At 41.1% G+C, this 18,524-nt stretch overlaps 1 protein-coding gene across 2 annotated transcripts in view; it reads right to left on the reverse strand.

Annotated features, from left to right (window-relative positions):
• The window catches only part of tead4 (TEA domain transcription factor 4), a 33,273-nt gene that overhangs the window by 13,992 nt on the left and 757 nt on the right, over positions 1-18,524 (reverse strand). The window contains exons 2-7 of one of the 2 annotated variants that reach the window (XM_077569499.1): positions 7,420-7,484; positions 5,897-5,959; positions 3,060-3,194; positions 1,449-1,492; positions 1,126-1,187; positions 836-966 (exon numbers count right to left, since the gene is read on the reverse strand). In XM_077569499.1, coding sequence (XP_077425625.1) covers positions 836-966; positions 1,126-1,187; positions 1,449-1,492; positions 3,060-3,194; positions 5,897-5,959; positions 7,420-7,484 — 500 coding nt within the window. Of the gene's footprint in view, positions 1-835; positions 967-1,125; positions 1,188-1,448; positions 1,493-3,059; positions 3,195-5,887; positions 5,960-7,419; positions 7,485-18,524 lie in introns of both variants that reach the window. The other variant, XM_077569498.1, reaches the window with a different exon arrangement.

The raw sequence follows: 18,524 nt of genomic DNA on the forward strand, positions 1-18,524 counted from the left end.
AAAAATAACCCAAGTTGGGTAAAAAAAATAAAAATGGACCAACCCAACTTTTTGAGTTATTAAACCTAATTCAATTAATAATCTACAAAGCAACCTATTTTTTAGGCTTGTTTTGTGAGTTATTCGTTTGATCCAATTTTTGGGGTAAACTGAATAACCCAATTGAATTTGGTAGAAAATGAACCGACTCAACTTTTTCTGTTATTCAATCTAATACGTTGGGTCAAACCAATTTGTTGGGTTGTTGTTGTGCGGGTTATTCATCTGACCCAATTTTTGAGGTAAATGGAATAACCCAACTGAATTTGGTGAAAAAATGAACCGACTCAATTTTTTTAGTTATTTAATCCAAAACCTTGGGTCAAATTAAATAATTACTCACAAAGCAAACCAATTTGTTGGGTTTTTGGGTGGGTTATTCATCTGAGACAACTTTTTGGGTAAATCAAATAACCTAACTGAATTGGGTGAAAAATGAACCGACCCAACTTTTTGAATTCAGTTGAGTAAAATTAAATGAAATTAATAACGCACCAAGAAATACAATTTTTGTGTTGTTTTGTGGGTTATTCAAAATTGGTCCCTTATGACGCAATTTGGGCTATTTTTGACTCGACTGTGGGGTGTAGAGTCCTGAGTTTTAAAGTCCACTCACTGATGGCTGCAGGTGGTGAATGTGTACATCTAAATGTTTTTGATGTACTATGTACAGGTGTCAAGAAAATATAAAGGTTTACTTATCAGGAGTGCTAATTATCTTGTATAGATCAAGGAAAAACATAACTGAAAGAATAGAAAGACTTTTCACGCAGTAAAATAACGCTTGTCCACTTACAGTCTCGGGGTCCTGAGGTTGCTCCAGGAAGGCGGAGAACTCCAGCATTCGCAACTTGGAGCTGGCGATACATCTGCCCTGCCAAGGGGGGGCGCTAGGTGACATGGACAGCCCCGCAGTGCTTTCATAACCTTGGAAGTGGGACGGCGGGCAGTTTGAGCGCAAAACATAGAAAGATCGGAGCAATGTCTTTATCGTCGTCACTTTCTCATATCATTATGCCTGCCTGATGGCGCTCTGTCAACACTACAGGAGCGAGGGCGAGGGCGAGGGCGAGGGCGAGCACCCACCTGTTATGGGGGCCGGGCCGGACGCTTGCATGGCGTAACTCTGTTGGGAGAAGGGCTTAATGCTGAGGGGGGGGGAGAAAGAGAGTGGCATTTTAGGAACCATGGCTGCCTTGTGACCCCATCTCACATACTAATTGGACCGCCTGACCTCTAAAGGCGCAGGGGGCACGACGGCATGCCTGACGTCTGACAGCTGACTTTATCATTTACACGGACACGCTCTAATTTGTCCGCCCAATCTGAAATGCATCTGATGCGCATTCAAGCGGATCAGATGAGACGCGAATGATATGATCATGAAGGTCGGAGAGCGGCTCACTCACTCTTCGTGGCCTCCTGGCTGTCCCGGAAGAGCCCCGTGCCAAAACTGGGGGAAAAAATGAATAGGAGAGTAAGATTAGAATAACATAATACAAGGCTTTAAATGTTGACTAGGTTCAGTAACTTTTCAATGCACACAATGAATGCACAAGATGTTGGCTTTACACAATCAGGATTTTGAAGCCGATCACCGATCAGCGAGTTTAAAAAACAAAAACAAAAAACATAATCGATCCGATCAGAAGATAGACCAATATTGAGTATCTATTTAAACAATTTGTTTATTTATAATTCGGGGCTGTCATTTACTTGATGCCTATTGAAATACACTGGTGTGTGTGTGTGTGGGGGGGGGGGGGGATTAAACCCTAAAAATTATCAGACAAATTTGATGAGAAACATTCAATACTCTGAAAATGGGGCGAAAAAACCCAACAACCCCCAAAGTAAATATTGGAAAAAATCTTCCTGCATGCTGTGAAACCTTGGCTTCTAAACCCTAATACCTGATTTTGAACTCCAATTTCAACTAACTTCGAACCTTCATTCAAACAAACTCAAAACTCTTATCCTTCTTTGAAACCCAAAGCTAGACTTGAAACCCTAGCACTAGAAATTGAAATTGCATTGAAATTGAATAGCACTAGAAATTGTGTTCCTGAGTGGAACACTTAAGTTTTCCACAAAACGCTAACCTTGGCTTCTAACCCCAAACCATACCATAGATTAAAACCATCATTTCAACTCCTAACCTGTGCTTCAAACCAAATTTTGAAACCCTAACCCTTGTTTGAAACCCCTATTCAGACTTGAAATCCAAATTTGAAGCACCCTTGACAGGCTTGAAACAGTAACTACAAACCAAAACTCTCCCTCATTTGAAACCACTAACCTGGCTAAAGCCCTAATCTTTCCTTAAAATAAAAATAACCCAGACTTGAAATCCTAATTTGAAGCCTTTATCCTGGTTTTAGGCTCTATTTTGAAACAAAAACTCACAGGTGTCAAAGTCTGACCCTCGAGGGCCTTGAGTCCTGCATTATTTAGATGTTTCCCTCCTCCAACACACCTGTATCAAATGATCAGCAAACTCTGCAGAAACCTGAACATTGAATCAAGGACCAGACCTGTACCTTAACCTTTACTTAAAATCTGAATCTGAATACACACACACACACTCGCACGCACGCACGCACTTACACATACAAAAAAAAAAAAAAAAAGAGAGAGCAATGATGATGACATGTCAAATTGGTAAAATTACCGAATGAACAATACTGAGCTCTCCAGGAAAAAAAATAAAAAATAAAATAAAATAAATAATAAAAAAAAATATCTGACAATATCAAACAATGACTGGAACCTTAACTTGATGTCTTCTGTTTTATGGGCCTACTATGAAAACCTAACCTTTGCTTGAAACCCTATTTCTGTCTTCAACCCTAATTTGAAACCTGGCGATATCTTTTTTGTCTCGTTTTTTTTTCAAACATAACCCAAATGAACCAATGACATACCGACAGATAACCCTTTGTGTTTGACCAATTTGAACAACATCAGCATCATGAAAAGGGGGCTCAAACGTTCTCAAAAGGTCCTGTTGATTGACTCACCCCACCAGCCGTGGGGTAAGCCGGCCTGGAGAGTCCCTGGAGTGCCATCTTGTTCTGGAAGGCGGTGGGCGAAATGATCTGGGCCGAGGACATGGTGGCCATGTTCTGTAGCGCCTTGTCTTTGGCGGCCTGGTCCTATGGGAGGAGGGGGACACAGTAACGCAAACGGGGAGCACTCGTTAGCACTCAGAGACCCCACTTGGCTGGCCGGTAACCCAAGCGCAGCTCCTAAAGGGGGGCTGAAGAAGGGCCTGAGGCCAGCTTGCAGCACAGGTGAAGATAAAGCGATATTACAGTCAAGAGTTTGCTTTTTTGCTTTGGCAGGGCGATGACAAGCAGCTTCTGTCAGAGGACAAATCAGGTCACAAGGTGAACCCTGGAGAACCCACGGGGTCAAATTTGGCCCCTATAAATTCTGCTACTCAAATAATAAATACTTTTTTGTTTTACAAATTTCACTTCAAAAGTCCAGAGTGCCACTTCTGACCCCAGCATGGGGCCATCTAGTGGATGAATAGTGCACTTACATGAGCCAGAGTGGTGGTGACAAGATGGCTGGCAACAAACATGCTGTTTTGTTGAGCTGGAAATCAATCCAAACAAAACCATCTTCTCAGCAAACCATCAGATGGTAAAATTGTGTTTTTTTTGTTAATCTATTTCATATCATGTTGCACAATGCCTAGGAGTATGTTTTATATATATATTTTGATAAATTAGCAACTCTGAGCTAGTTTAAAAAAAAGGGTTAAAATTGAAAAAACATATACAGTATTTTGGTGCTCAGTGAATTTATAGCAGTCATTTAATGTATAATTCATAATTTTCCAAAGAAGAAAAGGGTTCTTGGGTTCTCCAGGGTTAAAATAATCTCCCGCTTTCATGGAAGAAAATGGTCCGAGTTACATGAACCAAAACAGATTGAATACCAAATTTGTAAACTATAAATGTTAAAAATGAGCTTCCTTAAGGTCAATTTCAGCCCTAAGTGCATGCAGATGCACCAAATAGTTCATGTCGGAGTTGACGAGTGTAATCCAATTTTGGTGCGTTGACCGAGTTGCGTTGTCACTTTGACAGCTTTTGTTGAGCTGGAAATCAATCCAAACAAAACCATCTTCTCAGCAAACCATCAGATGGTAAAATTGTGTTTTTTTTGTTAATCTATTTCATATCATGTTGCACAATGCCTAGGAGTATGTTTTATATATATATTTTGATAAATTAGCAACTCTGAGCTAATTAAAAAAAAAGGGTTAAAATTGAAAAAACATATATTTTGGTTTTCAGTGAATTTATAGCAGTCATTTAATGTATAATTCATAATTTTCCAAAGAAGAAAAGGGCTCTTGGGTTCTCCAAGGTTAAGGTAAAATAAATAAATAATAATAATTGGTAAAGAACTAATGCCACCAAAAGGAGAAAAACAACATAGTCAGCTGCTCGTCAACTGTCTGTCCCGTACTTTGCGGCAACGCGATACGCCTCCGTCTAAATCCACCGTGGTTTTCCTGAAAGCACAGCGGACTTTAACGGCAAGGCCACCCGGTGCATTCTTCTTGGCGGGGCTGGATGACACGAGGGCATAGCTGAAATATGGGAGTGGGGCTGCCAGTGGTCTGGATTTCAGTGACAGCAAAGTAGTATTTAAAAAGCGCCCTTCCGCCATCATATAAGCTGACCCTGTGACCTCTGCGGGGCTCGGCCAGCTGAAGACTCGCGGCTCGCATGGCAAGGAAGAGTCCCACTATGTGAGGGAGAAATGCAAACTGAGAAAGTACTGGAGAGACTGGGATGACACCGGAACACTTTTGAGTGCCTGCAGGGGGAATAAGACGGGGATTCATTTGTTCCCTGACAATTGTGTTTAGTTTGGCGTGCTCATAATTGTACATAGTAAAGCCTCGGGGCTTCCTGAAATAAGTTTCATGGAACATCACATTTAAAAATGTCAATTAGAGGTTGCGGTTAAATCAGCCTATTTATTACATATGTGCTCACGTTTGGTTTGGTTGGTTGGTATCAAATATAAGTTGAAGTAAAAAAAGAAAAAACAAGAAGAATAGGAAGAAAGAAAAGAGTTGACGTGTTCAAAAGGGAGAAGGAAGAAGTTAAAAACTTATCGAGTCCTACCCCTTATGTTTTGACTTATTTCAATAGATACAATAATAGGTTCATATATTTCAATGAAAGAAAATGCACTTTGCCAGTAGCATATGTACATGTAATTCATAAGCATACACCATAATAATTCATCCTCATATTCACATATACAATTCTCATTACACTCATACTGATACATCGAAAGAAATGACACAATTTCTGCTGTTTTGCCAGCTCAAGTCTGATTTCAATAATTTTCTTGAACTTTGCTTTGAAACATTTTTTTTAAACTCAGCAAGTGACTTGCATCTTTTCAGGTCAGTACCAAAATGATTCCACAAATTAACACCTCTTACAGAAACACACCTTTACTTAATATTTGTTCTTGTTTTGATTTTTTTTTTAGACACTTGTACCCCTTATGTCATAAGGACTCTTTCAAATTTCAAATAGCTTTTGAGTAGATTGTTGTATGCTTTATACATTATTTGTGCTATTTTAAACTCAACTAAGTCAAAAAATTTCATTGTATTAAATGTAATAAATAGTGAATGTGTTAGTTCTGCATATTTTGATTGATTAATAATTCTTATGGCTCCTTTTATGGCTCCCAGTTCATTGATCATCAATTCAACTCACATCCCAAGGCACCATTGCATTCTAAACATTTTGCCACTTGCTATTTAATAACAAATAATAAAAAAGAAAGTAAAAGGTTGACTCACATAGCGTACCTTCAGCTTCACCTGGATCTCCCGGGCCTTCCGTCGAGCGAGAACCTGGATGTGACTGGACACCTGCAGGGCACACAGATAAAATCAAGTTGGGAATTTTCTTAACCATGTCGAGTATTTAACTAGTGGAGAATATAATAATAAAAATGTCTCAAATCTAAAAAAGCTAATTAGTATCAAACTGGAGACCAATTAAACAACATTCATAGACTTCCACTATGGAACATCACTAATCAGAGATACTTTCGAGAACCACAAATTAAGCACTACAGTTAACCTTCATAATCAAATGGTTCAGCTGTAGCAAAACTTGGAAATTCAATCTAAAAAGTTCAAACACAATATGAAACAACAGCTCGAGCAAAAATATTAATATGGAAGAAGGAAAAAGGCCAGCAATTGCATAAAAGCCAAGGGTGTTAGAAAAAATCGATTCGGCAATATATCACGATATTACAGCGCGCAATTCTCGAATCGATTCGATATGCGGCCGAATCGATTTTTAAACATCACTTTTTTTATGGAAATATTCAACAAAAGGTCTTACTTAGGGTTAGGATTTACACATTAAGCATGAAAGAATGTTATATTAATGGAACATTAAGCCTTAATATTTTATTTCAGTGCTGTTCAAACAGACTGCAACCTGTTTGTTAAATGCAGTGGCTCAGTTATAAACCTGAATTTTCAGCTAAATTAATAAATGTTCATACAAATCTTACACTGTACATGTACAAGTTTACTGATTAGTATTTTCTAAATTTCAAAATCGCTATAATCAATGCATAGATTCGTATCGGGATTAATCGGTATCGAATCGAATCGTGACCTATGAATCGTGATACGAATCGAATCGCCAGGTACGAGGCAATTCGCACCCCTAATAAAAGCCATGAGTTACTTGCTTTAAATTGCCACGAAAGCTTTTGAATTGGATGTATGTGACATAATGTGTAACATTGCGTTTAAAACTTGGGACAGCACATGCAAAAAAAATGCTTTTGGAGAGGCCAGTCTCAATTGTCACAGTATGCTGAAATGACCCAGACGTAAGGAAATCCACATTTTAAAGGAAGAATTGACCACTCTGGGATCAATAAAGTCGCCTGAATCTGAATCGCCGCCTCTCTCATCAGCACTCCCACAGCGACTGTGCCAGATGACTGAGCAGGGTCTCTATCTATGCACATCCATCATTGCCACCACTACATCAGTCCCTGCGTATCGGATGCCACGCTAGACGGATAACGTTGCAAATCCCTCGTCCTAGCTGCCATAGTCCCCCCGCTTCTCGCCGCTTCTAACGAGCAACACGTCCGCGAGGCGCAAGAAGAGAAACCGTGCCAACACACGATCCCAGTGCGTATGAAGGCCGGGCGGCTGGCCCTGCATCAGTCGTCGGGACGTCGGTTGTGGGGGCCGCCACCCAGGGGAGCCGGGGCATCACTCAGCAGGGACGGACATTCTGAAGGGCTTCAAAAATAGGGATGGCTCACAAGTGGCGTTGGTCGCGTTGGACTCACCTGCTTCCTGGTCCGCGTTTTTCCAGTGCGAAGTTTGATGTAGCGTGCGATCAGCTCGTTCCGTCCTGTAATGAAAACACAAACATTTTAAAGATGTTCCACTGCTTTCATTTTTACAAAAAATCTGAATAAAAAGTTGCATTTATTGGCTAGGGCCACTTGGCGGATCTTATGCGATTGGGTAAAGGAACAGTATGAAAAATTCACACGTGCATAACTAGAACTGCATGATCACTAGAACCACAATGTATTCTCAAAATGTTTGGAATACTGAAAATTAGGGAAAGAGATCATATAGCAACAGAAATTAAATGGCTATTGTGCTGGGAGCAGTTACGGCGTTACAGTTCATTGAGACATCTCAACTCCTCTCAGATCATCAGTACAGTACTGATATCGGTGGTTCTTTGCAGAGGATAAAGAATATACACGCCTGTGAGTACTTTTAGTGAGTATTTTTACATGTGTTGCTGGATTGTTTGCAATCAAACCATTGCTTGAAGGGTTATAGCACCACAACATAGATGCTAATTAGCATTAGCATTGAGCAAGTGGACACCCACCCATGCCTCATTGATATGGTGCCCAACAACTACTACAGCTATGCTACTACTAACAATAATGATGACTTGACCTTTTCTAGATATGCGAATACACAAGAAAAACCTATTTACAAGTAAAATCATCTCGAAATTTCAATACATAAAAGGTGAATAAATAGAAATTAGAGGTTTCAGAGGCAAAAAAATGGTTTGCCCTACTTTCTGCTCTGTGTCAAGGTCCGATTTGGGAATATTTCCCCTTGGTGATCCCCAAGTAAACATTGCTTGAAAAATCATCATCTTACTATACATTGCTCTTGTTTTAATTTTAAATATGAAAATCTGCTCAGTGGGGGTGCATACTTATTCTAATGGGATAGGCGACCCAAAAATTTGCCTTCTCACCTTTAACAGAAAGCTGTGAGTAGGTTTGATATAGAAACAATATATAATTGTTAATGGTTCAATTTTAGTGTATTTTAAAAAAGTCGAAGGATGTCAAAGTCACATTCTTTGATTTTTCTTTATGCGGCCATTTTGAGGAAAAAGTGTTGACAACCCTGAGGAAGGACGTCTGCGTACAGTCCACATGTCTCTGCGAAGGCCGGCTTCAGTGTCAAAGAGTGACAGTCCACACTTGTACTTACACAGAGGGTGTGGATCAGCGCACATCCACTAATGACAGACAGCTCATACTGGCGAAGCAGGTGGGCGACCGCGGCAGCAATCAGATCCTCGGGACCCGACCCGGGACAGAAAGCACAGGCCACCGCACCAAAAGGGGGCCCAGTCTAGTGACAGTGCCAGGCAGCTGGTGTGTGTGTCAATGTTTATGGAATATGCCTTTACGCCCACAGTAAATCTTGGCCTTGTTCCCCTCGCCACAGTCACCCCCCCCTCGCCCACCCTCTCACCCGTTGAGAGGCTCCGGTTACGCCGGAGGGCAACGGTCACGGCCGTCGGTTGCCTTTGGCCCCGTCGTGCTCACACGCAAGGCCCACGTTTTAAAATCAGGAATATGATTCATGACACTCACCGTTGTGCATGTAGATTTGCTACCGTTTGCACTAAAATGGTTACATTTCCCATCACCCTTTCAGATTTCCAGTGTGGCACTAATATAAAAAATACGTGTTGATTTTGTTCTCGTATCAGATACTCCGCCACCCCTTGGGCGAATGCTTGGGGAAGGTCCCATTAAAAATACTTTCCAACACACCCACGAGATCAGAGGCGAGTCATCCACTCGGTGTTGAGATCATCCGGTGAGAATTAGACAGACCGGCGGCGACTTGTGCCAACCGAGGCTGCGGTGTGACCGCTCCTATCCTTTAGGTGGCGGTAATGCACATTAACAAACTGCCACAGACTGCAAGCTACAATGGTAACCACATGAAAAGCCTACTAGAACAACCAAAACTTTAGTTAAGTTTTTTTTTCTGCTCTTTAAAAAACGACCAAAACAAAAAAACATTGGAAAAAGCTCTGAAGTGTTTGACTTTAGTCTTAATTTTGCATGTCACAAAAACATGGCATTTGAACAGGGGTGTGTAGACTTTTTATACCCACTGTATATTGGTATCCCTGGGCTGAACAAGACCCCGAAAGACATATTCATATTGTTGTAAGACGTCATAGCAAGGTGGATGGGGCTAGTAAGGTACAACCTAATGTTCCCCTCCAGAGTCAACCCTCGGACCCGGCAGGTCATAAATCTGCATCAATGGCCCAGTGTGATCACTCCCGCTCAGTACATTCCTGACATTCCTATACACTGACACCGGCTTCTGCATCTGCATCTGCCGCTCCGACATAGCCTCACAGATCCATTTTTTACGGATGAAATGGGGAAACATCTAAAAATAGCTTTAGATCTCATGTGACCACAATCGACACGAACAAAATATAAAAATATGCAAAGTGCCATTTTCCCTTGGCAACCATCAGTTTTCCTTCCACTTTCTCAGGCTGAGTCTACTCAGGAAGGTCACATTAAGGCTGACGGAATGTCTTGCTTGGGTGTGATTTCCCTCCCCCCCTCCCCCCCGTTATAGAATAAATGTTCTCCGAAAAGACGCCGTCATATATTGTTGCTAACAATGAGTCAAGCGGCAATGATGCAAGAATCTTCAAGGCGACTGATGCGCTTCAATTGATTACGTTATTTGTGATGGAGTAAAAATATTGACATTTGCACAACCAGTAAACGTACCAAGGAATCAGTCATTTATTTTTATTTTACATTCATTTACAGCGTTGACTGAACTGAACGTCGCTGTACTTTTGTCTATTGACAAACTACACAAGTGGTTCTAGAAAGGTTCCCTGCAGAACTCCATGTTGGTCTTATATTTTTAGTTATGGTCATAAGTTTATTTACATTGGCCAAAATTTTACGATTAAATTGTAGCATAACCTAAGAAGAACCTAAGCACGGAACTGAACAGGAAGTTGGCCATTTTGTTTTGAAATAGCCAGTAAGGGTAGCCTTCCCCAGACACAAACCCCAAATTGTCAGGGTTGGTAGTTACTTCACCTTTAAGATTTGGTCCAATAAATTAGTAAATAACTCACAGCAACAGACTTTTACAAGCTCCTATTTGATACCTCGTAATTAATGAAACAATCATCTTCTGGAATGCTTTGTTTGTTGGTTGTGTGGTAATGCAACTAATCTAGTTGTATTATCCCCCTTCTAATTATGCGTGTCATCTGAGTTGTAGATAATTCCTTGCCATCTGCTCCTTCATGGCTACAAAACATTAGAAAAGGCTGTTGAAGAGAAATCAAGTCTGTGTATGGATATTTAACAGTTTTGCGTCATCTGAGTGGCAATAAGACATATTAGAGAGGATTTGATGAGATGAATTGTACATTTGTTAAAATTACAATCAGAGGTGGCAAATCCGGGTCCAGAAAGTAAAAACCCTGCCACAGTTTGGCTTTAAGCCCTTGAGCTAGCTCGTAGCAGGTAAATGTGTACCATGGGAGTTAGCTAGCAAGCTAGCTAGCACCTGGGGCTAAAACTGTGGAAGTTTCTCGTTCGGTGGCAAACATCAGTTTCACGATGATACTGTATGGCGCTAATAATGTTTAATCACAATCAAAATGTATTACATTGTGATCATTAATCTTTTGTAAGAAGTATTATTAAAAAAAACTCAAATCCCGTTAGCCGTTGCCTCTTTATTTGCACGGTAGAGAAAAAACATTAACGTCACTTAATGTACTAATATTGTGATTAACCCTCGCCAAATTGTATGGGTATGTTCTCACTTCATATTTCAAAAATATTAGAAAGACCACACCAATATTTTGGCTGGCTTAACGACACCTATAAAAGATACTGTGATGTACAGAGTACATTGACTCAGGAAAAAAAGGGGGGGGGGTAGACAGACATATTTAAACATCACTGCCCATCAACTTGTCTAAGAGTAAAAATATAAAAGCCAATAATGTCTTTCATTTGCATTAATATTATACATAATTGCGTTCATTCTAATGGCCTTGCTCAAGAGGCACCACTTGAAAAAGTGCACAGGTCAAGACTGACCTTGAATCTCTCAATTGACTGGCAAAGTTTACACCCAAGCGAGGGGACGAGGACTCCCTGTTGCTTTCCACTGACCTTTACATCACACTTTTAATGAGAATCCCTTGAGAGTCGTATAACATATTTATATCAGCACACAAAAAGACAACAATAGGATGACAGGCTGCGTGAGCAAAGCTTAGCGGGATAATGTTTCGGTGTGTGCATATTCTTTGTTTGCCAAACTGTGAAAATCCTGTCAGCATTCAGGAAAGCTTTGTCGACTTCATTCACAACAGCAATGAAAGCCTCCTCTTCTCCCCCCCACATGAACAGAATCATCGAAATCCTGGATAAGTGCTGCTCTCACAGCTGTTAGCGAGTCAAGTGCGACGAAACCAAACAGCTGCATCATCAAGCAGGAAGTAATAGTAAGAACACTGAGCAGTGAGTAAATAACGCATGTTGAACGGAGGCATAGAAATTGCTTTGTATGGAAAGATAATTTATTTTAATTCTTTGGTCCTTCCTCGGGTCTCCTGACGGCCTCACGACTCTGGAAGTGTTCGGTTTAGGTGAACGGTATGGGATTTTTTTAATAGGTTTTAGGTGCACTAATGAATACACGCACACACACACACACACATACAAAAAAAAAAAAAAAAAAAAAAGGAGAGCAATGATGATGACATCTCAAATCGGTAAAATTACCGAATGAAGGAAAAAAAAAAAAAGATAATTTAATTTTCAATGCCGAATTCCACACCGGTCTGCACTGTACAACTCCCCCCCCCCATTATTCCAGCACGAGGCCTGCGGTCAGAGTGCCGGGCATGTTTCTTGCTGAGAGCCACACAAGGCAGGAAATGTTTTCCTTGGCAGACGTATGTCGAATTACCACGGCGGCGCAGACCACCACAATATCCTCGACACCGTCCCTAATAAGCCAGCTAATAGGAGGCCTGCTGGGTAATGAGCTCAAGAGCCAGGAAAAATGTGTAAGATGAGGATATGGGCTGGAATTTTGGAAACATTCCCCCAACAACTACGGAATCCAATAACAATAGGTACAAGCGCAAATTCCTTCAATGCTGCTGCCTGGAGACTCAATGTCATTATTGTAGTACCCAAGAATGGCATTCATTCCTCAGCCGGGAATTTGACCTAAAATTCGGAATATGTCGCATTCAGCCAGCTCGACGCATTGTTATTTTGCTGTGTTGTCTACGAGTCCGTATTTAGCTTGCGGAAGGCCACAAGATAACCTTTGCGAGAGAATCAACTCATTGCCTATAGTAGATATTCAATTTGGCCTCCTGAGAGATGACAAGCGCTCGGCGCTGTGACAACATGATCAACACTAAAGACCAACAAAAGCGGCTTTGCATTGATTGTGGCTGCTTGAATGACTTGAGTCACTGGCCACGGGTGACCTGAGATGGTGATTAAGTCGACACCTGTAGAGCTGCGGGGACGACAAACTGTGAAGCATCCGGGCTGCTTCGGGGGAAATGGTTGCGTGGGGAACGTTGGACCGTTAGCATCCATCTAAATCTTGGACTACCAAAACATTGTTGGGTTGGACCAGGAAGGCAAGAAAAGGAAAATGGAGCAGACTAACTGCTCTTCTACGAGATGGCAGAAGGTGCAATTAATCTGTGTTTCCACCTGCTGCCAGTAATACAGAAAAAAAGTATTGCTTTGTGCTTAACTAACTAGGCCTAGATTTGGAACTGATTAGTCAAGTGAGATAAAATCATTCAATCAATATTTCAGTCTACTTTTTGTGACATTTGTTTGGTGGTTGATTGAGCCTTGAGATTTTTTTCCTCATGCAAAATATGTGCAAGTAGTTCAGAAAAAATGTCCTTATTAAATAATCATGACTTGATTAAAGGTCAGTTTCAAATTGTAGTTATTATTGGTAATTTAAGCCGCAAATGTCTTTTTATAGAGCTAGACGATATATTGTTGTTGTTTTTTCAGGGCCGATATTGATGCCAATTATTAGTACTAGTAGGAAAGGAAGCCAATAACCGATATTTGAAGCCGATATTCATTTTCAGTAAAAAGGGGGGGAATTATTAGCATCAACATTTTTTAAATTACAAATGCCAATCTTGACTTTGTTGTTAAATGTCTTAAAGCATTTATGCTTATTGACCATTTTCAGACTTTCAAAATGTAAAAGTTTTTTTTTGTTTTTTTTTAAATCTTAGAAAATATACTTCATTTTAAATTTCTTAAAAATGTTAAGGAAACTCCCAAGGTTATCAATAAGCCTTAAAAAGTTAAATGTTACCTAAAAACACATTGCTTTGTTTTGATGTCAAACAAAAACAAAAGGTTCAGATGGTTTCCAGGGCCAGCAGCATTTCATAAAGTTAACTGAAATTTTAAATAAATAGTTCTCTGATTAAAATGGTTTTAGCCGTTTTAACCGTTTACCGTCAGATTTTGAAAAAAAGGCCGATACTGATATTCGGCAAAATGCCCAATATCGGCGCCGATAATCGGCTCGGCTGGTAATCTGTCCATCCCTATTTTTTAAAGACAAATATACAGTATAAATAATGTTGTAAAATAATAATTAGTGAACAATGAAGAAATATAGTGAAAAACAGACCTCAATATTGTTTTAGGTCAAATCTTTTAAGTATTTGTCCCCATTCTTGTGCTTTAACCCCTTCGAACCCATAGATGATTGCAGTGGACATGACATATTTGCGTGTTTAAACCAATACAAATTCATAATATGGATGATGTCAACACTTCTGGTTCATGATTGGATCCTAGTTGATTTGCATGATGTTTATGGCAGTGGTCCTCAACCCTGGTCCTCAGGGACCGGTATCCAGCCTGTTTTCCATGCCTCCCACAGCCAACACAGGTGATTCATATCATCAGCTAATCAGCAATCTCTGCAGAAGGCTGATAACGATCTCCACCTGTGTTGGCTGTGGGAGACATGGAAAACAGGCTGGATACCGGTCCCTGAGGATCAGGGTTGAGGACCACTGGTTTATGGCGTCCACTATAACAAATAAAAACATGAGGTAACACACACAAAAAAATCATGTTGTTCTTATGTGGGAAAAGAGTCAAAATCTGTAAAAAAAATAAATAAATAAATAAAATTGCCCAACAGAAAAAAATGTGGGTCTGAAGGGTTAACTTATTTTAAAATCTACCACCCTAGATCATAAAAGTTTTGTGTGTAACCAGCAACTCCCACCCCAGGGGTCGAACCCACGCCACAAGCAAGTTTCTGGTGTATGAGCACAAAGCGCTTCCATTTAGCTAAAACTCTGCGTTGCTGTAACAGCTCAGGACACTATTTGACGGATTATTCTGCCTGGCATTTCCCGCCCTAAGATAGTCGAGACGAAACTGTTTCCATCTTAGAAAAAAAAAAAAGAGATGTCCGTTAAGGATAGGCAGAGCAATTTTCAACCAGGGAGGTGAGGACGAGGTAAATCCCCGAAATAGCGCTTGTGCATTGAGGGGACAGGTGTGACGGAGCTGTGCTGGGGCCCCGAGGCCATGCAAGAAACCGCTGTCCACCTTGGTGTTTATTTGCCCCGCCCCCCCTCCAGGCGCTCAAAGGATAAACGTCTATTCTGGTTTAGGGTTACAGCTGAGCTGCCTTGAACCCCCGGACTACCAAGTGCACATGCCATTCCTGGCAGGCCAGTGCGCTCCCTGGTGCACATCACCGCCCCCCCCCGACCCGCGGACCCCTCCAACCGGGTAACCACCTTTCCCCATGAAATCCTTCATTCCTGTGACAAATAATGACCTCCAAACACCCTCTTGTGTGACATTATAAGGGTTTAAGTGTCAACCGCAGGCCAGCAACAAGCGCAAAAGGTGGCAATGCTAACAGTTAAAGTCGCGGTTTGGCACCGTCGCAACGCAAGGCGATGACGGAGCCCGTCTGACAGCGCCAATACTTGTGTCCAACAACCGGATGCGTCCAAGACAGCGCAGGACACGCCGTGCCAAAGCCATTTGTTCGCAAGCATCTTTCAGCGACGTGCCATGGAGGGACGCCAGCTTACCTTTGCACACACCTGTTTGGCAGCGCCATTACTCAGAGTCTTCGCAGTTGAAAGCAAAGTTATCCTGATTAATTATTTTTGCGGGGCTTTTAGCTCAATCTGCTATTTTCGTACAAGGCTGTGGAGGAAGCGCACCTGCTGTGGGGTGGATTTGTGTCAACAATTGGGCATTGTCTTTGCTTTACATTCAAATACAGATGGTCATCATGAATTTGTTAATGGCAAAAATGATCATCATCTGGGATTTGATCAAATTCGTACCAACAAGGTTAAGTAGTGTAAAAAGCAGTTTTTCTTTTCCTATTTTACGTTACAGTAGCGAAGCATACAGAGTAGTAGGGGAGTAAATTACCTAGTTAGTACCTGGCGATTCGATTCGTATCACGATTCATAGGTCACGATTCGATTCGTTTAATCTCGATACGAATCTATAAATTGATTGTAGAGATTTTTTTCAAATTCAAATTTAGAAAATACTCATCAGTAAACTTGTACATGTACACTGTAAGATTTGTATGAAAATGTATTTATTTATCTGAAAATTCAGGCTGCAGTCTGTTTCATGTTTGAACAGCACTGAAATGAAATATTAAGGCTTAATGTTCTATTGATATAACATTCATCCATGCTTAATGTGTGAATCCTAACCCTAAATAAGATGTTTTGTTGAATATTCCCATAAAAAAATAAAAAATAATCGATTCGGCCACATATTGAATCGATTCGAGAATTGCGTGCTGTAATATTGTGATATATTGCCGAATCGATTTTTTCTAACCGAGTAGGCTTTACAATAACCAAGATTTTGGAGGTGATCACCAATCAGTGAGTTTACAAAAAAAAAAAAAAGATAACTGATTACTGATCCAATCAGGCGATGGATCAATCAATCTATTGAACAACGGGTGTATTCAGACCTGTTTGGTCCACTTTAAACGGACCAGAGTTCGTTTCCCACGCTGATCCGGACCTTTTTGTGCAGGTCTGAATGCACACAAACGGATCCTGGTGCGGACCGAAACCCACTTTTTCAGGCGGTCTCGGTCCGCTTCTAAACGCATTCGGTGCGGTTCGTTTCGCGGTCAGAATACAAACCACGGCGGATCCGCTCCAACTGCAGGACATACGCGCCATTTTGGGCTAAACAAGCCACCGTACCCAAGCCTTGCGGGGGGGGGATATTGCCCGATAGTGAATATTGTGCATTCATAATCATCCGTATTCTGTTTAGCCACGCTGCGGTCGGCATGTGGTGGGGGGCGGGGCACACGGAGCGCAACTGCTCCTCGGGTTACTGCAAGCAATCGACGACGCGTTCCAAAATTAGAAACCTCCGTTGAATGAGCTGCCCTTGACGCTCGCAAATGTCTTGCATCTAATAACGCCACAGACATGCAGAGCAGTAATGCAGCACGTGGGAATTTCATGTTTTCCTCGATTTCCAGGTTAGGTTATGCGTTCAGCCCTCGTCATTTTTGTCCAATGGGAGCACAGATCGGCACGCGGGTCGACGTGATTGCGCAATATAGTCCACTTGCAAAAAGTACAGTAGGAAAAAAACTATTCTATTGATATATGAATAATATATGAAACCTTGGATTATGAACAATAGCAGCACAGAATATCCGTGAGGTGAACAAGATTGTGTGTCGCTGTAAAGTTTGCATTGTGCCGTTTAAAAAGGTAATATAATATTATAAATATAATATCTACATCATGCATGCTCCACCAATCCCTAGATGAGTACGAAGAGCCCTGACTGTTTTACTCTGACTGCAGCTATCAGCTTTTATCTTCCCTTTATAGTAGAGTGTGCGGACCCGCACACTCCACAGTTTCTATGGGGAAGGGAGGGGTGGAGTTTTTCTTACCTCATTTGAAGTCATGTCTTCGTTTATCAACTGTGGCTGTCGCTTTAAGATCGTGCACGTACTCGCACGTGCACCATGAACGAGCCTGACGCAGATGCTGCAGTTACGCTTTGGGCCCGAAGTGGCAGTCGCGGGTAAAAAAGTGACAAACCGCACAAAGATCCTTTAATTTCGTGGATATGATCAACGACGTCATTCATTGATCGACAAATTACGACAATAAAGCTGATCACCGTTTTTGCATTAAATACACCCCAAAAAAAAGAGTCTCATGCCAACCAAGATCCCACATGGGACAGAGTAGGTACGGGACATGAAATGTTGCCAGCTGGTCACGCGTCTATTCATTTTATAAACAAAAACAGTGCAGCTCAGCCTCTGACTAACAGACATCACACCTACTGAAAACGCGGTATTTCAAACTTGCTCAACTTTTTAAAACAGAAAAACAGAACCATGAACGTTAGTACAGCACAAAGCAAAAAAAAAGCTCATTGCTGAAGCTAACCCTAAATGCTCTTCAGATAGAGCTGAAGCAAAAACGACAATGACGATTGTTTTTATTGTATAATCATAAGTGCCGTTACACTTGTTTCCTAAAAATAAGACAAAGTGCCGTTAATAATGGTGCGATTGGCCGATTTCGCTGGAAAAGTATGTTACGGCTTGACGTTGAATGCCTTTTATTGTCGATCACAAAAAGTGATCACCCGCAGCGCTTTCTTTTGCAGCCAACTGGAAACATGAAGAAGAACCAGTCGGCTGGAATTACTTGAAGTAGCAACTGCTGGCTCTTCCACTTTTCTCTTTAATAAGAAAGACTGTTCATGTTCAAGAGAAGAAAACTGTCGGAATTTTAATTAAGAATCAAAAAACTTTCACTTTCCTTTCTCTTCTTTGGTCCTTCCTCGGGTCTCCTGACGGCCTCACGACTCTGGCTGGAAGTGTTCGGTTTAGGCGAACGGTATGGGATTTTTTTAACAGGTTTTAGGTGAACTAATGAATACACACACACACTCGCACGCACTGCATGCACACACGCACCTACACATATTCACCCGCATACAAAAAAATTAAATTAAATTAAATTAAAAAA

The sequence above is a fragment of the Vanacampus margaritifer genome, chromosome 6 (assembly GCF_051991255.1).
Source record: "Vanacampus margaritifer isolate UIUO_Vmar chromosome 6, RoL_Vmar_1.0, whole genome shotgun sequence".
NCBI classification, from domain to species: Eukaryota; Metazoa; Chordata; class Actinopteri; order Syngnathiformes; family Syngnathidae; genus Vanacampus; species Vanacampus margaritifer.